At 33.2% G+C, this 25,748-nt stretch overlaps 1 protein-coding gene across 2 annotated transcripts; it reads left to right on the plus strand.

The window, feature by feature from the left end:
• Window positions 1-5: 5 nt before the first annotated feature.
• LOC143253200 (prolactin-releasing peptide receptor-like) lies at window positions 6-24,511 on the plus strand. 2 transcript variants are annotated; one of them, XM_076506660.1, is made up of 2 exons: window positions 6-268; window positions 20,464-24,511. In XM_076506660.1, exon 2 carries the CDS (start codon window positions 20,621-20,623, stop codon window positions 21,863-21,865), a length of 1,245 nt encoding a protein of 414 aa, XP_076362775.1. In that variant the 5' UTR covers window positions 6-268; window positions 20,464-20,620; the 3' UTR covers window positions 21,866-24,511. The 2 variants fall into 2 exon arrangements, with proteins under 2 accessions (XP_076362775.1, XP_076362782.1); XM_076506667.1 differs by lacking the exon at window positions 6-268 and adding an exon at window positions 12,990-13,052.
• Window positions 24,512-25,748: the final 1,237 nt, after the last annotated feature.

The raw sequence follows: 25,748 nt of genomic DNA on the forward strand, positions 1-25,748 counted from the left end.
GACTGAGAGGCTGCCCACCCCATTCCTCCAGCAGTCCTTAAGAATTCAAGGCGTTTGTGGTCTACCAAAAGCATTTCTCTAATGTTCAAAGATAGGGTAATTTATTCAATGTTTAAAAGCTCGTTTTTTGTGTTTCTTTTTTGTAGGAATATCGATTGAAAGACTTCGGTCAGTAGTAAAAGTCAATTAGAAGAAACAAGAAACTTCATTGGTCATAACTCCATCTTCGATTTTAAGATAACAGGTAATCTTCCGGTAAAGTTAAGAGGTAAGATTCGTATATTTTATTAGTTAAGGTTAGTTGATACGAGCTTTTATTAGTAAAGTGTTACTGAGAACCTAATTTGCTTTTTAACTACACCCAGGCATTTTATCACGTTATATTGTTATTTTTAATATCAGTTTCTTTATGATTATACATTGCACCAATTTATGGCATAAAGACAATGACGTGCATATATATGAAAAAAACAACACACATTACAATTCAGTGAGTGCTGCTGTTAAAGTCTAAATACCGCATCACGTTATATAAAACTTCTTTATTATTGTATAACATCCATGGTTACAGCGTTGTACCTGATGATGTCAATTTAACCTAGCGAAATGCTGTAAACCAGATATATTATGCTCTGTATATTCGACAATAAACAAGTTTTAAACAATTCACATATGTTTTAACATTTGTTTTATTTGCTATATAATAGAAACAAATCTTCACCCATTTTAAACAACAGAGTAAACGTTCCCCTTTATCTCACAACTAGTTAAGTCTAAAATAAATGTTCTAACTGATAACATGACAAATTAATGACAGAATTGTTTCCTTTTTCACGGTGGACCTTTCTGTACAACCAATTAACGCAGTTAGAAAGCTTTTGTAAACTAATCCAAATCAAAGAGTTTTAACTTGTTTTTACTGAATTTACAATGTTATTGTTTTGTTATTCACTTTCATGTTATAATATTTTGGAAGCTTGTTTTACTTCGAATTTTGATAGACAATTATTTTCAGTAAAACATTGTAATCTAATGCATGCACTTTTATTGTAGCCAGAAAGATCGATATGTACATATATTCTGTAAGTTAAATAAAGGTAAATAATAACTAAAACCTAGGCTGTTTAGCAGTGATAAGTAAAAATGAAAGGTTGAAAATATACAGACAATTATATTAAGATTTCAATAATTAAATTTCCTTTTATCAAACGTGTCGATATTGTAGTAAGTACTTTATGATAAGTTTAGATAGATTAAACAAATGCACGTATTTTTTACTAAAATTTGTTTTAGACATACGAACCTTTTTTAATGTCATATGACAAATTGCTAAACGTAAAACAAAACATTATCGATTTTTATTAAAACGTCATAATTTGATGTTTAGAACTTAGAACTTGTATTTTGCTTGTGCTATGTATAACTGGTAAAAGCGCTACCAACGATCATAAGGTTTCGATTGCAGTTGCATGGAAGAAGCTGTTGTTATGGAAACAAAAACGAAATGTTCATATAACTCAGCTCAAGATGAGTTGTTTTTTCCCTCAAATCTTCCCAGTATGCTTCTCGCGTTATGCAGAAGAGGTACTCCCACACAAGTTTAGTATACATACGAGGAGCATGATGAAATACGCACGCAAGGTAGCAACATAAAACTTTAATGTACTTGTAAAATGATCTACCCTTATGTTAATAGTATTTTCATTATAATGTACGCTTGCCAATCATAGTGTCTTACCTTCCACAAAAGGTGAAGCTACTTAGTATGTTAATCAGTAGGACCTTATACAGGTCACGCTGCCCTGACGATCAAGCGACTATACGACAAGAATATATTTGTTCTATGTAAACGAGTCATCTACAAAGGAACATTCATGTTTTCAGTTGTGTAGTAAAAGTTTCTTTCCTCTACAGTTGATGTTTAACATATTTTGTCCAAATAGAACGGAGGAAAATTTAGTAATTTTGCCCATCCTTTGTTCTTAAGATTGCATTTATTCTGTTTCACTTTTTGTTTTTCTGTAGTACATTGTGATATTTAAATTTTTTAGTGTTTACCTAAAACTAAACTAAACGGAATTTCTCTTCAGTTGGTAAAATTGTGAACATTTGCTGGTTTTGAAATTTAGATCGCTGTACACTTAAGATCAAATATACTTTCATAGAGTAATATGTAGAAGAGAAAATTTTGAAACGTTTGAATATTGATATTGTAATTAGTAGCAGTTAACATCTTTCTAATGTTAATTAAATCACTAGGTCCACCAGTTACTGACCATCTCTTTTAAGAAACTGTATGCCAGAGTGAACGCCAATGATTTTGATACATGATTTATGAAAAATGCGATAAACGTTTTCGAAGTGCCTTAGACCTAATGATAACGTCAGTTGAATTTAGTAAAAAGCTTTAATCCAGTTTTCCATCCTTTCTACATCATTTATTTCACGATAGATCTAGAGTATACGTATGATTCTCTCAAGTTAAGATTTATAATGCCGTGTATACACAATCGTTTGGGTTTATTGGTTAATAGTGAAGAAATGAAGGTGGAATCAGATATCCATCGTAGCTCTTAGTTGTTTCATCATTTAAGTTTAAAGTCATGATAAAGCATAAGTTTGTAAAATGAATCTTGTATTATTATAAATGTCATTTCCAGTTACAACAAAAACTGAACACTGAAAACACTGAATAAATGCACTTCTTGTGACTGGAACAGTTTTACATACAGTACTGTGCACTACATATATCTTTTTTTTTTATGCCACGACCCAAAAAGGGTATATAAGTAGAGCAGAGAGTTCACATGAAGACTTTACCTGATACTTTAAAATGCTCCCAAAACACTGTCAAGTGAATCCTGTATAGTGAGATTGAGACAGATAGATTTAAAAATAGGAAAGTAAGAGGCACAATACACAAAGACAATGATATTGATTTTAAATATCTTCGTTTAAGCAGCCTTCAGGGCAAAAGAAAGACTGACACTGATCTAGAGTATTAGATAAACGACCATGCACCAAATGACAGAAAAGTGTCCAGATCTACAATGTCAAAAAGTTTCAACAAAAATGAAGTATTTCGTTGTGTGGCAGTTAGAAAATAACCTTTACTTCAATCTTTTAATATTATCAAGAGACTGAAATTTCCTAAAAAGCACAAAACTGGACTGTTGATTACAGGAAAAAGGTGTTATAAACGGATAAATCCAAATTTGAAATATTTTGTTCGAAGGAATAGATTGTATGTCTGGTGAAAGAAAGGTGAAATGTACTTATTTCAATGCATAGTACCCATCATGAAGCATGGAGGAGGCAATGTAATTGTTTGAAGTGTTTTCCTGTTGAGGAGAAAATATATATATTTGCAAAATAGATGGAATAACAGACAAGCGCAAGTACCATTAGATACTGATCCGTCATAGTTTGCGTATTATTGGTAAATTATTATACTACTAACAAGACAATGATCCCAAACACTCATCCAGCCTATACAGAAATTATTTAGCTATGAAAGATGCTGCTGGAGCCATCAAATGATACAGTGATCCCTACAGAGCCCCGATCTCAACCAAGATGAGCAAACGCGGGATTTACTGAATTAAAAACTTGAAAAATCAAACGTTACTTCTAAATAATTTTGGGAGTGTATTAGAAACATATGGAGTAAAATCACAGAGAACACTTTGGTAAGATATGTTTCCACAATTTCTGAAATAGTGCAGTTATTAAAGCAAAAAAACGGTCTCTCCCGCTAGTACAGCGGTAAGTATACGGAGTTACAACGCTAAAATCAGAGGTTTGATTCCCGTTGGTGGACTCAGCAGATAACTTGATGTGGCTTTGCTATAAGATGTCTATTTTTCCAACCCTTATTGATTTTTACTTTACGGATCTGAAGGAAAGCAATGTAAAAAATTATTTCAGATCTGCAGCTGAATATTTTGCATATCTGACTAATGCCATCAGACAGTCAATAGCTACAGTAAGTCATCATGAACAGTAGAAGCTAATTACTAGCTTTGTTTGTTATGATTACAGTACATAAAGTTAATTACTATGTTAAATAATCCTTTGCCTAAAGTTGAACATAAAAAGTCACCAAATACTATAAATTTAAAAAATGATAATTTAAAAACCTGCAAATAGAGATCGTAAAAAAGTGTAAAAAAATGAGGCTGGAGATATAAAGACATTTATTAAAATTACAATTTTTTTTACTCCACCAAATATAACTTTAGGTGATAAAATGGAAAGAAAATTGGGGTTTGTAGTTTGAATAAATAATGTCTGAAACATGATCCCTATTTACAAATCTTAAAATCCCAAATTATTTATTTTAAAAAAAATATATTTCTTTTTCACATACTGTTTGTTTGTTTGTTTTTTGAATTTCGCGCATAGCTACACGAGAGCTATCTGCGTTATCCGTTCCTAATTTAGCAGTGTAAGACTAGAGGAAAGGCAGCTAGTCATCATCACCCACCGCCAACGCTTGGGATACTCTTTATTCACGAATATTGGGATTAACCGTTACCTTATAATGACCCTACGGTTGAAAGGGCGAGCATGTTTGGTGTGACGGCGATTCGAACCCGCGACCCTCGGATTACGAGTCGCGTGCCTTAACCACCTGATCATGCCAAGCATTTCCACATACACATGATGTGTTTAACTGTACAAAAATATGTAAACAAATAATCCTAAGGTTAATGACTTGACACATAGTTTTATTAAAGAAAAAAACAAGATTAAACAAAACAGCAGAGAAATTTAATCTGTTTTGTTTAACCATCAAAAGACCAAATCTTTTATCACGATACCTAAACACAAAATCTTTTGTAAAGATACTTGTTAAGGTTTCACATTTCAAAAGCAATCTGTTTCTGTGTTGTACATTTTTCAGTATTGAAATTCTGCTGAAATAATCGATTTGATACTTGAGAACGCAGACAACACCACAGTAGGTTCTCCTGAATAATACAGAGATCATTTTGGTATTTAATTACATCAGGTATATGACACGTACTTGGTACAGCTCTATTTTTATGATACCGTTTGTTGGCAAGCTGTTGAGGCTGAAACGTGAGATAAGAACTGTTTCTGCATCTCATTCGCACATAAATTGTCTTCAGTTATTTCAAGGAGCTTTCCTGAGTAAATTTTTCTTTTATAAAAGAGCTTTCAGGCTTTCAACAAACGTGTTCGATGTATTCGATGAATCATGTAGAAGTACGTTTGCTTTGACTTACTTCCTGGTACAAGTTATTACATCACTTATTTGCCCTAGGGTGAATCTTTCATTAAGATATTTTTTCTTTGTTTGTGTGTGTGTTTTTCTTATAGCAAAGCCACATCGGACTATCTGCTCAGCCCATCGAGGGGAATCGAACCGCTGATTTTAGCGTTGTAAATCCGAAGACATACCGCTGTACTAGCGGGGGGCTCTTCTTTGTTTACTTCATGATAAAGAACGGTCATGACTTTTCTTGTTCTCAAGTGTAATTAATTACAAAATGTACACGAACTTACTAATAATCCGCTATTTAGCAAAATTATCAAAATATCGTAATCTACTGGTAATTTTATAGACCAATGCAACTAATGTGAATATCAATTGTCGTTTCTTTTTCAAAAAAAAAAAGATGAGCGCACAACTGATTTAATGTACAATCAGTACATCTTTGTTTGTTAGAATTATTCTTTTTAAAAAGAACCAAGAAATGTCTATTATACTTTACTCTATTGGAATTTTATTGATATAATGAATAAATGTCTGAGAAAATCTCGTGTTGTCATGATCATCACAAGTTTGCAGTAAGAGTTTGGATTATGGATTTACAACGCTAAGATCCGGGGCTCGGTTCCTCGCGGTGATCACGGCAAATAACCTAACATATTCTTTGTTCTGCAACAAAAAACGACCGAAACAAACGAAGTTTGCAAACTGCTAAACATGGAAAAAACAAAATCTTTAATCAGTGATCTTTAATGGTTTCCAGATTATAAGTTTAATTAATGAAATAGTTAACGTCTTCCTTAATTGTTTCTATAAATATTACCAGATAATTATAATGCAATTTGATTTGTTCATGTAACCGATTTTAAAACTTCAAAAGTTGTGTTTCTAAGTAACTTTCTAGAAATAAATATCTTTCGTCATCAAAATGGTAAACTATTTTAATTTACGTTTTGTAATTTTTCATATATTTAAAAAAAAACTTATGTTGTCTTATTAGTAATTTAGATTTTATTGTAGCTGTTTTATGTCTAATATACATACATATACACTCATGTGTGTGGAATATATCTATATACATTTATTTAGTGTTCTTAGTGTGGTTTGTTTTATTACTGTCCGGCATGGCCAAGCGTGTTAAGGCGTTCAACTCGTAATCCGAGAGTCGAGGATTCGAATCCCGCTCGCACTAAACATGCTTGCCCTTTCAGCCGTGGGGGCGTTGTAATGTGACAATCAATCCCACTATTTGTTGATAAAAGAGTAACCTAAGAGTTGGCGGTGGGTGGTGATGACTAGCTGCCTTTCCTCTAGTCTTACACTGCTAAATTAGGGACGGCTATCGCAGATAGCCCTCGTGTAGCTTTGCGCGAAATTCAAAAACAAGCAATTGTTTTATTACTTTTAAGCATACTGCTTACCCACTGTGGGGGGGGGGAATTGAAATGAAGAATAAAATACAAATAATTAGATAAAGATAGGTCATTAGATGGCATCCCAAACATACCATTTGATATCAATTTTCACAGAAATTGCGCTGAGTTTTAACAATTAATCAAAATTAAGAATAACAAAACATAACATTTCAAACTTTAGATAATTATATCAGTTAAAAGTTATGATGAGGATTATTCCTTATAGAAGGAAAATGGCGGCTTTATGTTAAAGAAACCAAGTTATTTCACAAAATGTATGAGATAAAACTGAAAATAAAATACATTTATATGGAGAGGCATTAAAAACGCTACAAAGTACATACAGTTAAAAAATTTTAATACGCGAGGTTAAACATGAGTTTTGAATGTACATATCATGAAATCATCATGTCTTTGCACTACACAATATTCAAATTTGATTAAAAACTGCACACAAACAGTTTAATCAGGATTTCAATGCCCAGAGCACTAATAACGAGTATGTCCTCCATTCGCCGCCAGAAGAGTCTGGATCCTGCGTGGCTTAGATGTCACCAGATTGTCAACCTGCCTCTGAGGAATGATGTGCCACTCACTCAGCCAGAAGTGCTGCACGTAGTTCAGAAAGAGAGAGCTGGGAGCAGGATCCTGATGACGGATGCGCTGATCCAGAATGTCCCAGAGATGCTCAATGGGATTCATATCGGGCGAATATGGAGGCCAGTCAAGAATATTCACATTGTACTCATTCAGGCAATTTATACACACCCTTGCCGTGTGCGGACTATATTGTTGTACATGAAGGTGCACCCCAAAGTGTGCCGCGACCCTGACTGGTGCCATCCCGACCGCCTGATCTCTGCTTTCTTGTGTAAGTGGTGGCATCTTTCTTTGTGGTGAAATTAAACTTTTAAAACCCGGTATTTTATAAGCTGAAGGAATGGGTAAGTTTTGACTGATTTAAATACTGACGCGTGATCACGCTGATTAAAATGATCTGAAGTACTGAACTGTTTTCAGAGAATACTCATGATTAATACCCAGGCGTGTGTGCACCGTTATAGTTCAACCTGTATGAAATAATTTATTTTATTACTTGTTGCGTTTTTAATGCCGCTCAGTATATTATAAATTTAAATTTATTGGAGATTTAGAAGATTATAGACGATCAAAAGAGTAAGTGAAATAAGAAATTATACCATCCAAAAAAACGTATGAGAAAATGTTGGCTGAAATTGTAAAAAAATTAACAGTAAGGATTTCTTTAAACACATTAAGGGTAAACAAAATGTTTGGTGGGGTAGGCTTGTATCTGATGATTGTGAAATGGCTGAGTTATTAAGTTTTGATCTTTCTACAGTTTTATACTAACGAAGCTAAAAGCAGTATTCCGCATCTTGAACAGGTGATAAATAGAAACTTGGTTGAACTAGATGACTGTATTATTTCTGAGCTGATTAAGAAGAAATGGGAAGTTTAAAGAAGAATAAGGGCCAGATAATATTTTCCCAAATATTTTGAAGGAGGGTAAGGATTGGATACCTGATCCACTTGTTACTATTTTTGTCAGTTCTTGAACAGTGGAAAGATACCAGCGGATTGGAAATTAACTAATGTAACTCGTATTGAAACTCTTCTAATTAATGAAACGTGCAGTATTAAAGTTTTAAATAATACAAAACTATACGTACTTTAAAAACAAACAACTCTTAGTATGAAGGCGCTGCAAAAAGCATTTTTATTTAACGTACTGTGTACTATATAAGTAGGTTACTTGAAAAAAGGATAAAAACGTTCATTTCTCTGCCTCTCTCTGAAAAGAGGACATTATTTTACAATAATCAACTCGCATTATGAAAATAAGGACGTTTCGTTTAATCTGGTGGTCAGTTTGATTATGAGAGAAATCTTTCGTTTACACGCATGAAGATTACTTGTCTTATAGAAGTAAAAAAAAAAAATCGAAAAATAAGGCTGATGTAGGGATGGTAAAGCCAAAATGTACAAAAACAAGTTTTGGATGAATACACAGAAAAATACACAAAATCATAGAAAAATCTCTACATAAGTAGTCGAATGTTTTCAAGAATAATGTATATCTACAACTAAATGTTGAATTTCTTTCATTTACATGAATTCAAGTTTGAATAAAAGAATTTGAAGTGAATTATGCTATACAGTTTTACAACGACTAATTCCAATACGCTTGTAACATTGACTCAGTGACTACTTATGTTGGGGTTTTTGTATGGTTTGTGTATTCATCCGTAATTTGTTACTGTAGTTTTTAGGATTGCCGTAAAGCATCATCTTTGTTTTTCAATTTTTTTAATTACCTGCCTCCCCTATTTCTCTTAATGAAAAGCAGTTGCTATAAAGGTAGCAGTTTTAGTCTGGCATGATGAATTGCCTTAATGGGCATCATATGTTGAAGTTAGTGAAAAATTATAGTAATTCTTAACTCCCCATATTAAAATGTAACATTTTAGTGTGTAAATCATCGCAACAACTTCAAACATTGGTGAGCTAACAGTTCTGATACCAGAATCGCAATAATCAACAGAACATTTGTTTGCTACGCTATCTAAAATGTAAGTTAGGTATTTATCAGAGAAATCTGAGACTATGATGAACAATACATAATATGTGACAGTCATTTTTTTCTCTCCCATTCACACTTATTGATAAACCACATAAGCGATGTTATACAAAGGTTTAGTGAAATAGTAATGCCTATATTTACTATAATATGCTGTTAATCTTCCCCCAAAGAAAGTCGCGGTAAATAAGACTGCACTAAAATTATTAAGTAGCTATAGTTTTATTATGAAAAGAGTGTATGGAAATGTATTTGTTAATCTCCCACATATTTTGGATCTTAAGAACAATATTTTTGAAATAGAAATAAAATATTTACCATTTTACTGACGGATAAAGTTAACAGTTGCTCAAAAAAAGCTGCATTTTCAAGGTATTAAAAACATTTTAAATTAATAAAAGACTAGCTCGGGTTCTGAAAGTCACATGACGAAATAAGACAACAGAAAATAACGTCTTTCTTAAAAGTAGTGCACAAAGCTAACAGTTTTATAGTATGTTTGCCACACGTCATGATATTTTATGATCTTGCTGAATGTAAGTTCCACATGAAGCATAATATTACTAGATTATAAAAAAAAATGTCACAGCTAAACAGTTTTATTGTAGTATGTACATATGCAATTTGTTGGTATGTTTCAGTTCGAACAACATGTGCTCAGATGTGTTGTTTTATTAACATGGATTTCATAAGTCAAACATAGAAATTAGATGCCATTCTTTCAACATGCCCCTCAGAGAATGAAATATAAACATTTTTTTTTCTCTACACAAACACAAATAATTCCAATTAAAATTGCTGTAGTAGATATCAAGAAGTCTGCTATTTTTTTACAATTTACAACATGTTTTCACCTTTATAACTGACGTGTTATAGTTACTCGTTCTCAAACAACTGATTCGAACGAAGCCTTGCGTTTAACTTAACCGGACTACGAATCTGATTTTTTCTGATTCGTACGGTGTTGCAGAAAAATGTGCTCCATATTGTGGTGCATGGATACGCTATAAGATTGCGGTAAAAAAACACTATTTGTCAGATAAAAGTAACCCAAGAGATGTAAACAGATGCTGTAACTATCTACCTTTTCTCAACTATCCCGGCATGTCCAAGCGTGTTAAGACGTGCGACTCGTAATCTGAGGATCTCGGGATCGCATCCCCTTCGCGCCAAACATGCTCGCCCTCCCAGCCGTGGGGGCATTATAATGTGACGGTCAGTCTCACTATTTGTTGGTAGAAGAGTAGCCCAAGAGTTGGCGGTGGGTGGTGATGACCAGCTGCCTTCCCTCTAGTCTTACACTGCTAAATTAGGAACGGCTAGCACAAATAGCCCTCGAGTAGCTTTGTGCGAAATTCAAAACAAACAAAACCTTTTCTCTGCTCTATTAACTAAATTTTCCCGACGTCTTTCCACTGATAACTCTCGTGTAGCTGTGCATTAATTTCTAAAAACAATAACTAAACGGACTCAACAAATATTTTTTTATCTTGTATGATTCATCAGAAAAATTATAGAGTTGACTTCATGACAATACTTTTGACCTTTAGAAAGAATATTAGTGATGGTGAATTATTTAAAGGTTTACAGAATCAGTTATTGAAAGTTTTATACGCTTCTTACTGTGAGAACGCCTCTTCTTAGTTGGAGAAAAATGATTACCATAAGACGTTAGCATTGGCTTATTATATGTACTTCATATTTAATATAATAAACTTAGCACAAATATAGCTAGTTTTACAGAATTCTCGAAAAATCTTAATTCTTCAAAGGAGCAAAGGAAAAAAAAAAGGATAATGTGATTTATGACACCTAAGGTGTTATAAATAAGCATATAATTTCCTTTAACCATGTAAGCGAAATTTTATTTTACAAAATAATCATTTCATAACAAGTGGCCTTTGTTTTTAGATACATGGAAACAATTAGCATATAAACAATGCTAACCCTTTTAACTAAAGTTAACTTTAAATCTAAAATTTCAAAAGCATTCAGTCAAAATATGACTGAAGTCTCAGTTATGCTAATCGAACCAGTTTTGAGCAGTGTGAATCTAATAGAAAGTTATCATCTATGAAGATCCATTGTCTACTAAGATAAAAATGCAACATTTGAGTGGATAAAAGATCTATGTAATCATTTACAAAAATCAAAAAGATTACCTTTGCTACTGCAACTCTTGTTGTCAGAATAAAACAGACAAGGTAAAGTTTCTCATATGTTTTTGTTTTCTCGTAACAAAAAAAATGAAATGCAATTCCTCAAACCATATCACATGCTTGCATATGAGCATCACAGCTCATATGTTTGCTTTTCAAGTAAGCAGATTTTGGATTTAACGTTGGCTATAATGTTTGTTAAGTAATGCAATCTGTATAGTATGTTTGACCATTGTAAAATGTATTGATTGATTTAGACAATATATAACGTCTGCATACTCCTTCATCCATTACCAATGGTTAGACGATATAAATTTTTCCAGCAGGAATCATATTATATTTTACAGCCAGAGTCAAGCAACTGTGACAGATTTCTATGAGAATGTAGCTTATCATGCCCCTTTGAAAGTCGTAAAAGTTAGTGCTCTTCTGGGCATCTTTTGAGCTGGCCATGAAAGAATGAAAAACAATCACCTGACACATCACCATTTTCATTCACATTAACAAATAAATAAAGTGTTCTACAACAATGAAGAAAAATATTATTAAAGCTGCAAAAGCCAGTCCATATAAAATGCTTTATAGTCATAAGAGTTACAATATTAAGCTTTCTTTGACACAACCTATTTTGAGAGTTTTATGTACAAAAAAATAAGCCATTTAAAAATTTTAAATCTAGTTTTATTTTGAATATGAGATTATGTTTTAAATGACTTAATAATATTTCTACATTCAGAAATAGAATAGTTTTATTACGTTGAAGATTGTGAGAATTCTAGTCATTGCATGCTTTATACCGACTTAAGGCAATTGTTTCGACCAATAGTCATGATATAATACGAAATACTGGTAATTGAAGTGGCTTTTCTTAAATTTAAAGTATTAATTACATATTTTGACATTTTAAAGATAATTCTAAATTTAATTTTGAATATCATATGCTAGGGTTAATAGCACAATGTTTTACTTTCAGTATACTAATAATTATATATTATCTTACGCTTAAGTCAGGCGAGGTTCGAATCGAAGTCTAAGTTACACAAATAATATTTTAAAACTTTACACAAGCTCACAATTTGCTGAATGATTAAGGTTTTAAAATGTCATATTAATTGGCTTTCAGTAAAATGTAAGAAGCACACTAGTTGGTTTGACTTTTATAATTTAACTATTTACTTCAAGAAAGTTTGTGCATATTACATTGCTAATTACTTTTTCAGGAAAAATATTCAAATACGTGCTCATAGCTTCTGATTTTCGTTATAGTTACTTTCAAAAGTCCCTACGTATTTGTTGAAATTACAAATGCTTAAAAGGATGGTAGTATCGTTTTAAGGTATCTAATCTAAAATTTAGAAATAAATCTCAACGAGATCATCAAAATTACTTTTGTTTAACCTCTTTAAGATACAATAATATTTAGTTTAAACTCAAATACAATAAAACTTACCAACCCATAGAGAGTAGATATTAATAGTTTTTGTTATATATGTAGTACTTTCCAGTTTACTTTGTTGTATAGTTGATTGAGTGACTTTGGATTTTTCCACTATTTTTTTACCTGAAACCTCCACTTCAGTGAACAGAATTTCTAGAACCACCTGGTAAATTCTATTCAGAGTCCAGCTGGTTCTAAACAGGTAAATATATAGTTTATTTTATGAAAGGATTGCTAGCACTTGTACAATTTCGGAAAATTTGATAATTTTTTTCCCTCAATTATAGGTTAATAATCTTTTATTTACAATAAATAAATAAGTGACATCGCTTTATCTGTACCTTTTGTAGCTTTGGTAATTTTGTTATTAAGAATAAAAAATGGTGTTTCTATACTAAAACAGTGTACTTTAATACGTCGCTCCATTGGGCTATTATATTGGAAGAATTGATTTTTCCATGGAAACAATGAAGATGGAGAAAAAGATTCGGTAAAAGAAATACAAAAATATTTATCATTGTCGTAATTACATTCAGCTAACCTTCCAAATGACACTCTAGTAATATAAACTAATGTAATTTCCATTATATTATATTTTGTAGTAAGAGAATTACTTTCAATAATTTTTGTTGTTTTTTTCCCCTTAAGCATGAGGTAATAAGAAAGACAATGTGTGTTTGTGTTTTTCTTATAACGAAGCTACATCAGGTTATCTGCCGAGTTCACCGAGGGGAATCGAGCCCCTGAATTTAGCGTTGTAAATCCGTAAACTTATCACTGTATCAGGGAGGAACGACGAAAGACACTCTCTTTATAAAAGTATGGATTTGTTTTAATCAGATTATTCTTTATTTAGCCTTTGAGATACAGAGCAGCGATTGGTTTCTCATCAACACATGCTTCCCAAAGACAGTGGCTAGTGCTTAACTAGGTTATTAATAAATGTATGAGTTTTACTTTGTTCAGAATATATTCTTTAGTGACCTACCTGAGATACACGTGTTTTTTTTAATTAATACATGCTCCTCTAATTAAAGTAGTTATTACTACGGAAAATGCAATTTTATCAACACTAAGTACATTACGTATGTATGTAATGTTTATCTGTTCATCACCATTTTTAGGCCTCCCATATCTAAAATAATTTCAAAAGTTTAGCGCAAGTACACAAAATGTCTTTACTGCAACTAAATCCTGGTTATCTTCGTTCTAGAACAGATATAACACGATTCCAAAGTATATCCCTTCCTAATGACAATAAACTTCTACTCATATAGAGTTAAGAAAGGTGTTGACATGAAATAAAACTAATTAATAACCAACCAAATTTCGATGACTTAAACAAGGAGTACTTTGGTGGAGCTTCAATCAACAGTTTCGTTTCCTTTCTAAGATTAGTTTCTTGTCGATTCATTCCAGTGTATTCAGAACCTATTGGTGCAGGTGAATAAATAATGATCAATAAAAACACCATCTTATTATTCTGTACACTTTGTACTCATCAATCTGTAACTCTATAGACTGGCTAGTGTTACTATGATCTGACCATTTCACATCATCAGCAACTAATCAACTATACTTCACGTAGAATACATCAGTCTATACCACCAGAAACTGACAACTTCTAGCAACAGATCAGCTTATAACCACTAAAAATCAACATTTTGCGCACAAATATCAAATTCATTATCATTTGGATACACTAATATATGGGCTAAGGGGGCTTTCTTGTTCGACTAAACACATAATGAGATATTTTGTCTGTTTGGTTCTGTCAAAATCCTGGTTTATCTTTTCCATTTTCATCTCTCTTCAATATCCCGTTCTATATGTTCCTTTGTCATCACTTATTTTCCCTGCACAAATAAATTCAACCATGAGCTCCATCATTCATTCTATCACTGATGAATCGTTTCGTTGCACTGAGTGAATTATTTGTCCATTGACCAATTGAGGTCTGCGTCAACTTCGTTTTGTCTGCTCTCACTTCCTAGACATCATGGATACGATTTCTACTCCTCAGCTTTAAATATAAATAAAATATACACGTTTATTGTAACTAAAAGAACGATCACACAATTTACAATTTCTTCTAAAAGCAGGTTTGAGTATCAACATAATAATGTTCTTGTGTCAAGTTTTAAATTCTAAACACATTTCTGTACAACAATTTTACAGTTTTTTTTAGAGACAGGATGTCACGCAATTGCTTACTTATTCTGTATATGTTCGAATAATAGTGTAGCTAACTACAAATAGATACACATACACCAATAAATTCATTGTAGTTTAATGTAAAACACTTCTTACGTTTATACACTTCTGCATGCTCTCTTTCAATGCACAGATAAAATATAAACCATATGTTATTTCCCTTGAAACCTGCTCCCCAGTAATATAGCGATATGTCTGCGGACTAAAATCCATGTTTCGACACCCGTGGTGGGCACAGCACATATAGCCCATTGTGTAGCTTTAGGCTTACTTACAAACAATCGATCAACCCTTGAAACCATAAATGTACGTGCGAGATTTCATGAAAAGTGGTTCGGTGATTCTCCAGTTAAAATCAGACACAAGTTAAGACCTCTGAGCTGATGCTAACTTGAAGGAGGGTCAGAACTAAATGTTGACCCATCCTTGGGGAGCGTCCTAAGAGTACATGACACATTTGACGACAGTTGGTCCAGCGGCTCGTCAGTTATAGACAAAATCACAGAAATATTTGTCAAATAATGATTATAGATAGTGATGTTTAACTTTTATATTAGATAGCGATAACGAACATATGTGTTAATGACCAGGCACTGATCGTTTGTTTTGTATATTTGTTGCTTTTTATTTCGCGCAAAGCTACTAGAGAGCTATCTGCTCTTGCCGTCCCTAATTTAGCAGTGTAAGACTAGAGGAAGGGAAGCTAGTCATCACCACCCACCGCCAACTCTTAGGATACTCTTTTACCAACGAATAGTGGGATTTTCCGTCACCTTATAACATCTCCACGGCTGAAAAAGTGAGCCTATTTGGTGTGATGAGGATTCGAACCTGCAAACCTTGGATTACGAGTCGAATGTCTGAACCACCTGGCCATAACAGACCAACTGATTGTATTCTCCTCAGTGATTTCAGTAATTATCTTATTACAAAATGATGCTTGAAACTTTCGAGTTATCCTAAACCTCGTCTGTAAAGTAATTTATGTCTCGCAAATCATAAGAAAAAGTGGTGTACCGAGTGTAGCCTACACGAGAGCGCAGAGTTCACGGTTTGTGTCTTATTACTGGAAAAATGTGTTCTACACTTTGAGGCCGTTTGAGGCATGTCATATTGCTTGGATAGACAATAAATGACATCCTCGTCACACCAATCATGCTCGCCCTTTCAGCCGTGGGGGCGTTATCACGTGATGATCGATCCTACTATTCGTTGGTAAAAGAGTAGTACAAGAGTTGGTGGTGGGTGGCGATGACTAGCTGCCTTCCATCTTCTTACACTGCTAAATTAGGGACGGCTAGCACAGATAACCCTCGAGTAGCTTTGTGCGAAATTCCAAAACAAACAAACCATCAAAAGCTGAGGTGGTCCGGTGGTTAGGGCTCTCAAGTCGCAAACTGTGGGTCGCAGGTTCGAAAACTCTTCACATAAAATGTGCTGCTTGCCCTGTCAACTGTAGGGACGTTATCATGTGACAGTGACAGACGCTAGTAAAATATAGTAGATGCTTTCCCTTTAGTATTTCGATGCTAAATTAGGGACGGCTATCGGAGATAACCTTCGTGTATCTTTGCGCTAAATTCCAAATAAGCTTATCCTACGTGCGGAGATTTAAGTATTAAATGTAGGGCGTGAACTAATATTGTATTTATTTGTATTTATATGCGTACTTTATTTCACGTATAACTTACTTTAAAACCATCTTATTTCACATCTACTCTACTCAGATCTTCTCTATTTCATACTCTATTCTCCTTCATAGAAATGATGCTACAACCTAGCATCATTCTACTCTGCTTTAAATTATTACGTTTACTAATTCCCTTCTCTAACCTCAGTGTTTGTCGATACTCTCATTGTTTTTCAGCAGACCACACTGGAAGTTCTTTCTTCTTCCTGGGCCAAAACACAGAGATGCCTTGGTGATTTTACACTTGAACGCTCAACATTTTCTATGGTTCACATCTAATAAATTGATTTGTTTTGAATTTCGCCCAAAGCTACACGAGGGCTATCTGCGCTGGCCGTCTTTAATTAATACTATAAGAGGGAAGGCAGCTAGTTATCGCCACCCGTCGCCAACTCTTAGGCTACTCTTTGGTATATTTTAATGAAAGAATATTAAAATATTCGAAAACCTAAAAACAAATTAAAGAAAAAATCAAATAATTTTTGGAATAAAACGTGCTTCAAGACTTTTGAGTCACTGTCTAAACAAATATATTTTTCCTGTGGGCGTTGCTCATGTCTGATTAGGAGAGATAAAAATCATTCTATGACATGCTTTGTTTGTTTGGGAATTTCGCACAAAGCTACTCGAGGGCTATCTGTGCTAGCCATCCCTAATTTAGCAGTGTAAGACTAGAGGGAAGGCAGCTAGTCATCACCACCCACCGCCAACTCTTGGGCTACTCTTTTACCAACGAATAGTGGGATTGACCGTCACATTATACACCCCCACGGCTGGGAGGGCGAGCTTGTTTGGCGCGACTCGGGCGCAAACACGCGACCCTCGGATTACGAGTCGCGCGCCCTACGCGCTAGGCCATGCCGGGCCCTATGACATCCTCCTTAGTCAAATGGATCATCTTACTAAGTTTGGTTGAGATTGGTTCAAAGACCACGGAACAGTTCGCAATCAAACAAATAAACATTTTTGTTTTACTTTTATATGTATAGAATAGATAGTTATAAGGAGTGTATAAAAATAATAGATAATACCGAGATGAAGATCAAAAAGTAGCTAGCAATTACGGATAAAAAATAACTTCTTTTTACATTATTATTATTGAATAAACCAAGTTTCTGACATAATGTAACAATTAATTTCCGCATTAGCCCAAGTACTGAAATAAATATATATTAGGAACCAAATCTAATTTGCTGAGTCGTGTTTCGTTATATATATATATGTATACACATACATATAGTTTTGCCTGATTATTTGTAGTTAATTCTCTGATAATTACAGTCTTATAAACGTTTCGTTGCTATGCGTCTAAATATTAGAGACTCAAAACTAAATTGTCTAATCCTTTATGTAACCTAACCGTACAACTTTCCAATGTTTGAGTTACATTGTAGAATTGCATTCCACCGCCCTCCAATGGCACAGCAGTATGTCTGGTATGTTTGGGTCCCCAAACTGCTAAAAACCGGGTTTCGATATCCGTGGTGGGCAGACCAGAGATAGCCCATTGTGTAGCGTTGTGCTTAATTCAAATGATCAATTAATCGTATTCTACTTTACTGTATTATAACCTTATTTTCACAGAAATTTTGTGCAAATTGAAACTTTTCAACAAACTTGTCTAAATTACTAACACTACTGTGAAATATCGAGTAAAGTTTACTTGTGTGTTTTCCTTATAACGTTTTGCAACTTGTAGAAATTAGCTTGAACAGGTGTGTCCACAACAAGTATTAGATGTATTTTTAACGACTTCTCTTACGAAGTTTCGTTGTGTATAAATTCTTTACCAAGAATACTGGATATCACTAGCATAAAGATATTTAACTAACGTTGTTTATCATGATTTCATTATCTTTAATATTTATGTTCTATTCTACATTAGTATGTGTATGAGTATATAATCTAAATATGAAACTTACGTAATATACTGTCGTTATAAATAAACGTATATGATAGCTGTACCACAGTATACTGACACGCTGTGTCTCACTCAAACACCATGTTCCTCGCTGTTATTACGTTACTGTCGCAGTATTGACAAATATGCAGAGAACGGTATAATGAAGGAGCGGTAGCATTGTGGCTAATTTGTTATTATTCGCATGTTCAAAAGAAAACTTCACTATCGCTGTATGTACCAGAAAACGTTATTTTCTTAGACAATTGGGCTTGTTATATCTTATTAGTAAACACGTCATGAAATTGCTGTGAAATATTATAAAGTTAGTACTATTACGTGCACTACTCGTACTAACTGGTTCAAATATTACATTGAGAAACGTATGAAACATGAAAATTGAACATAAATATCATCATTTTCACCAAAGTGGCAAAATATCTATTGACAATAAATACTTCGCCGTATTATAAGTGCTTAAAGCAGTTAAATGACTCGTAACTAAAAGAAATGTAATGACTTTTTATTCCTAGCTTTATGTTTCCAAAATGTAACATTATACAGAAACCTCAATACGTCGACAGTGACACCTTTTTCACTGTTTGAAAAGAACGCTGTCAAATAATAACATTCCAAAATTATTCCCTTTTTCGGTTTTTCATAACATGGTGTTTTAAAACACGATCCTCTTCATTTATTTACCTTAATAGACAATGGACCACTTGTATGATGCTGTTGATTTTGTACAGGCAACTTACTCTGAGAATGACTTATTACATAACTCACTGCTTTAGTGTTATTATAAACTAAGTGACAAGTAGACTAATTAGTTGTCTTAAAGATACGGCGTTATCAGAAAGATACCCATAATTCTTTAAATTATGTGCTCAGATACTCTAGTTATTGAAGCAAAAAGATACACAAATTTTGTGAATGGCTATCTGATAATAATCATCAGAATATTGAGTAAGAGACAGATTCTCTTATTATTGTTCTGTTCTGTTAATTATTAACAGTAAATTATGGTTTAATATTCACTTTATTCAAACTGGATGTAGCAAGTTACTTTCCTTCAGACGGGATACACTATTCCTTTCCTTTAATTAGTGCATACTCCGTAAAATGTTTATTAAATTATTTGGAACAGTGATGCTCAAAACAATCTTTGGTTTCTCCTTTAACATAGGAGAAATATTATATCAGAATAATCTACCTAAAAAAAACTCACGATTTTTTTAAAACAACAATTATTTTTACACAGTTCTAAAAAATTGTAATAAAATGCAAATAACTTATTATACATGATGACGACGCAGCAATATAAAAAGAAACTTGTAGAGTGTATGAGACTTCCAGTCTTATAGAGTTTTGTTATTTTTTACCCTGTGCATCGAAAATCACAGAAGTCTCAATGAATTTTAAAAACAATTTATCTATTAAATAATAAATAAAACTATGATTATATTCCTAAAAATATTTTATTTATTTCGAATCACATTGCAAATCAAGATTATATTATTTTCTCGTTTGCCATATGCTGCTCTATGAATTCTGCGTTCTTTAACTTTTGTGTCATTTAAGAACCATATCTCAACATATAGGTACACTTATCACACTCAAGTAAGTATACTTAACATATGGTACACTTACACTCTTAAGTCTGATATCTTCAGGAACCGAAATTAATGTCGCCAGAACAAATGCAAAACTTATACAGCGTTTAAAAGACATACGTCATTGTCAGATGTATTTGTTTACCATAATCGTCTTTTTCCCAATTCGTAATAAAAATATTTTATCTTTCAACAGGCTGCACCCACCAACACATCAGATCAGTACAGGTGCAAGGTGTGCACACCTACTACTCTGGCAGAGGATGGCTAACTTGAATATACGCATCTAGTGGCTAAAGCTCTTTCTAGAAAACTACCTCATCAATTTCTAAAATACTTTCATACATTACATCATGTCATATTCTAACCTGAAAGGGGTTATTCTTGACAGCTTCGTATTATTCGCGGAATTTCAGAATATTACGCTATATAGAAATAATAGTTTTTTTGAAAACTATACCCAGTCTTTTCAAACTTCACCAATACATGACTACATAACCACCATACCAGGTGTGCGAGTTTTCTTTTATTGTCTATACATTATAATCTTTATCACTGGAATTTGTGGAAATGTCTTAGTGTGTTATGTAGTGTTTCGAAACAAGTCGATGCAGACAGTGACAAATATCTTCATTACTAATTTAGCTCTTTCTGACATTCTTTTATGTACATTTGCTGTCACTTTTACACCGCTCTATATATTTTTACGTCAGTGGATCTTTGGAAGAGTTTTTTGTCATTTGTTACCTTACGTTCAAGGTGTCAGTGTTTACATATCGGCGATTACTCTCATGTCCGTCGCTATTGACCGGTTTTTCGTCATCATTTATCCATTTAAACCACGCCTGAAGGTGAAGTACTGTTTGATGATCGTTGTTATCATTTGGATAACAGCAGCTCTGCTGACTCTTCCTTACGGTATCTTTATTAGCTTAACTGTTCTAAAGGGACGACTCTACTGCGATGAAGAATGGCCCCACGAAGCCAGCAGAAGAGCTTTTGGTTTATGCACTTCAGTACTGCAGTTCGTAGTTCCTTTTATTATTATAAGTATCTGCTACTTGAAAGTCTGTAGTAAACTTCGAGACCGCGCCAGAACCAAACCAGGAACAAAATCCTTTAAAAAAGAAGAATGGGAACGAGAAAGAACCAGAAAAACCAACCGGATGTTGATAGCTATGGTGGTCATCTTTGGTGTTTCCTGGCTTCCACTTAACATGTACAATTTAGTGGTGGACTTTCATATTCCAGCACTCTCTTGGGAATACCTTTCTCTCTTCTTTGTGCTCTCACATTCTATAGCGATGGGCTCTACCTGTTACAATCCGTTTCTTTACGCTTGGCTGAACGACAACTTCCGGAAGGAATTCAAGATGGTATTGCCGTGTTTCAAGATCCAGCCAACAACAAGGATGATCAACAACGCTAAACACGACCGTACTTGCAACGGTCACGACACCGTACAGGAAACACTGATGCTCAGTGCCAACTCTTTAAAGCGGGAAGTTCGACAAGAAAAAACAACGTCAGTGAAGTACATGACGGAGACAGATACGGTGAAATTACAAATCGTAAGTAACGAAGATGAGGTCATTTAGTTGAAATGTACGCGATCTGCAATTCCAGAAAATTGCTAAGATCCTGCATCTTTTTATCCTTTGTTTTTTTTATGTCATTATTATGAGGCAATGTGAGTGAGATGAAACAGTTTTTCACAAATCAGGCCACCAGAGGAAACTTTTCAAAGGATTCATGATTTTTCATTAGAGCTTTAATATCTATTTTCATAAAAAATGTGATAAACCTATATTTCAACAATTATTCCTCATTCCATCCTTTCCTTAACAATTTACTATTATAAGTAAATGATACAGTCTCTAGTACTCGGCATTTTAAAATTAAATTTATAGCCAACAATGCTCAAGATATCGTGACGGCAATGTGGCGAGTGTGTATGATCAAATGTAGCTGAAGATGTTCTTTTAATACGATGGTGATCTCGTGAGCATTAGTTAACATTCTACCGTCGTTATATACAATACTTATGTTTAAACATTACCTGTTTCTTGTCATTATAACTTATCATTATGTTTGATGTGATAGGTGAATATGACCATTCACTTTACACCAACGTGTTATCCATCGTGCTGCTATAGAAATACTATCACCATCCTGTGCCAGTGTTGTTATTATAAAAAGCGTATGCGATAACAAACACGGATTTTAATTATTGTCATGTGACCCCTTAGGCAGTTTTGTTATTGTCCAACTAAATGACTAAGAGTCTATAATATTTACGCTATTGATATTGAGGTTTCTGAAGAAAAAAAAAGATGGAACGTTCAATCAGAAGACTATTTTAGCTAATACAACTATTGAATTTACAACATCAAAAACGTAATCTTACATGGACAAACATTTTCCTTACCATGACAGTCATTTAGACGTCACCACCAAATGAACGAAAGAATATTGTATTCGCTAATTGATGTCGCTGTAAGAGTTACTCACTACTACATATTTGTGTGTTGCATAAAAAAAGGTGGCCCAAAAATAAAGAAATATATTATAGGTTCGGAAGGATCGGTTTGATATTATTTAAGTCAACTATGAAGTATGCTTTACAAGTAAAATGCTGTTTAAATGCAGAATATTTTGAAGAAAGGGCCGAGTTAAAACATTGAATCCAGAACATGTTTTACAGTAAGTGGCGTTTAGAGGCAACTCTTGAAAACAGTACCAATGTTAGCAAACTGTATCCCAAAGCGCAATTTCCTTGAATAATAGCGTTTTTATGAATTTCCTCAGAATAGTACCAGTGTCATTTAAGTTACTTCTGAAGCTTAAACTTCAATAAAATGATGTATACAAGGATGAGTAGGGGAATGAACCTGTTTTATGTAACTCAAAGCTAAAATTGTATTTCCAGAAAAGCCAAATTTCTAGAAATATATTTAGTGCTCGGACAAATTCTCTGAAGCCTGATTTCCAACAATCCTAAAGAGAACAACATTTTGAGAAACTGATCTTGCGTTGGTTACCAAAATTCTGGATCTGCCTTTAGTAGACGGAATTCTGAAAATAATGATGGAACTGTTTTGTTGAGTTGAACAAATTAATTCAAGAGCTATGTTGAGTTAATGTAAATAAGCTAGTTTTAGACGTACCAAGTTTTTCAGTGGATGTAAACTCCAACTTGATGAGTTGAATTTGACTTGTCTTCCTGAGAAATCTTTGAGGTTTGTAAAAAAAAAAATCCTTTCAATGCTTGATGTTTTACTGAATGTTATGCATAGAACCTATTTTTATCACATGTTAGCAATGATTTTACGTTAACAACAGTTAGCATTTCCATTGCCAGGAAAAGTGTGAGTGTGTGATCCTGTCAGGCTAATAGGTGCGTTCTTGTTTACCTCATAGTTTTTAATGGAGTTTTAAATTTCCAAATGTCCTGTGGTCTGTTACCTAATAGCCAGGAAAGGATTACACATGGGGCTACACAGTTTTCCTAAACGATGGAGTATTTGTTTAATTTGCTTCACTAAAATCAACGCTATAAATATTAGTATATTTTTCTACGTTAAAAATGGTTCGGTATTATACTATGACAGGTCAAAGATTCTTTATGCTACCAATAGAAGGCTTTTGTACATATTACTTAGTGCAAGAAAAAAATAAAAGTGTATATGTATGCGTTATCAAGATATTGTCTTACATGTAAAATGTTGTCAAGCTTTTTTGTGTTAAACTATATATATATATATAAAGATATAATATATAAACGCTGGTGTAAAAATATTTATTATACTATATATCATAAATTTCTCAATAATGTAATGAGAAACTTGAGTAACACAACTCATTTTCTGTTTATGTGTTTTAAATTTCATGTAATTTGTGACTTAGTAAACATATGCTTGACTCGTTGTAAAAGTAGCATGAGAGTACTGAGTTAATCAAATTAGAGAGTCTGTTTCTGGCTTAAGGTCATGACTCGTTGAGTTCGATAACGTGTAAAATATTTTGGTAATGATAACTATATAAGAGAACTACATTTTGAAGGCGAAATTATTACATGTATCAAGAAATATATCTTAACTTTCAGAATGAATTTACAAGGTTTTGATGTGTGAAGGCAAATAATCGATGATATTGGATTACTTTTTAATAATGTGCTAAAATTATTTAATTTATTTGATGCGCATTTTTTGTTTATATGTGGTGTAGTGTCAATAGAAATAAAAACAAACAAAAGAATGGGATGATTATTTGTTTATTACCTTATCTACAATCAAATTAATATGTGCATTTATTACATTACACAATTAATAGATAATTTTTATACAAAAATGTATGGATTGTACATTATAGAAATTGTTTTTTTTACAATCACTGTCACACAGTTATATTCACTGCAAAGTCCGGCATGGTCAGGTGGTTAAAGCACTGTAATCTGAAGGTCGCGGGTTCGAATCCCTGTCATACCAAACATGCTCGCCCTTTCAGTCGTGGGGGCGTTATAATGTGACGGCCATTCCTACTATTCGTTTGTAAAAGAGTAGTCCAAGAGCTGCTTTTTTGGGGCTGCGATGACTAGCTGTTTTTCTTCTAGTTTTACATTGCTAAATTAGGGACGGCTAGCGCAGATAGCCCTCGTGTAGCTTTGCCCAAAATTCAAAAACAAACAAACAAATAATCACTGCAAGGAATATTCGATTTAGTCACAAATCAACAACCTTTAAAGGCATGTGATAATGTTTTTTTCGTATTATTTTATTTATAAAAGTTCAAACAGTATTTTTACATCAATGTAAAGTGTTGGTATTAATGGAAAAAGCTTGTGTATACTTACACAATGTAAAAACAAAGCCCTATTAAGGTGGACCTAGAAAAAGATAATTCAATCATTCCTTGTGTTTACTACTCCGATCCAGAGGTGCAATTGTGAAATGCAACCTTTCTTAAGTTTTTGATATTAAACAGAACCAACAACAGCAACATGTTTTTGCATTGCCTTAGATATTTTTTATTTGGAGATGAAAATTAAAATGAGAAATTTTTATTTTTAAGGCAAATTCATTTTGTAGAATTTAACAGGTATTAGTATCTGATTAGTTTAATGAAAACTGAAAAATAATACAAACTTTACTAGCTTTGTTACACTACGCAGTACCAACATACTTGCAAAATAGACATATGTAGACGTCAGACATTTCTTAAATATACTTACACTTTTTCTTCGTATTCATTTACTGTCTTTTATTACAGGTAACTGAACAAAAAATGTTTTAAAGATAACATTCACAATTATTAGATAATAATAACCACGTTCATGGATTTCAGCTTTGAACACCATATAACATGTGACAAAATAAAGAAACAATACCATTATGAATTTATTACCTTCAGTCCTCGTGTGCATACAGTTATTACGAATAAGTAAAACAAACAACTGAACTGTTCTTCAAAGCTGTTCAAACG

The sequence above is a fragment of the Tachypleus tridentatus genome, chromosome 1 (genome assembly GCF_004210375.1).
Source record: "Tachypleus tridentatus isolate NWPU-2018 chromosome 1, ASM421037v1, whole genome shotgun sequence".
NCBI lineage: Eukaryota > Metazoa > Arthropoda > Merostomata > Xiphosura > Limulidae > Tachypleus > Tachypleus tridentatus.

Excerpts from the sequence above, each read along its gene's own strand:
- LOC143253200 (XM_076506660.1), top strand. The coding sequence starts at position 20,621 with ATGTCATATTCTAACCTGAAAGGGGTTATTCTTGACAGCTTCGTATTA.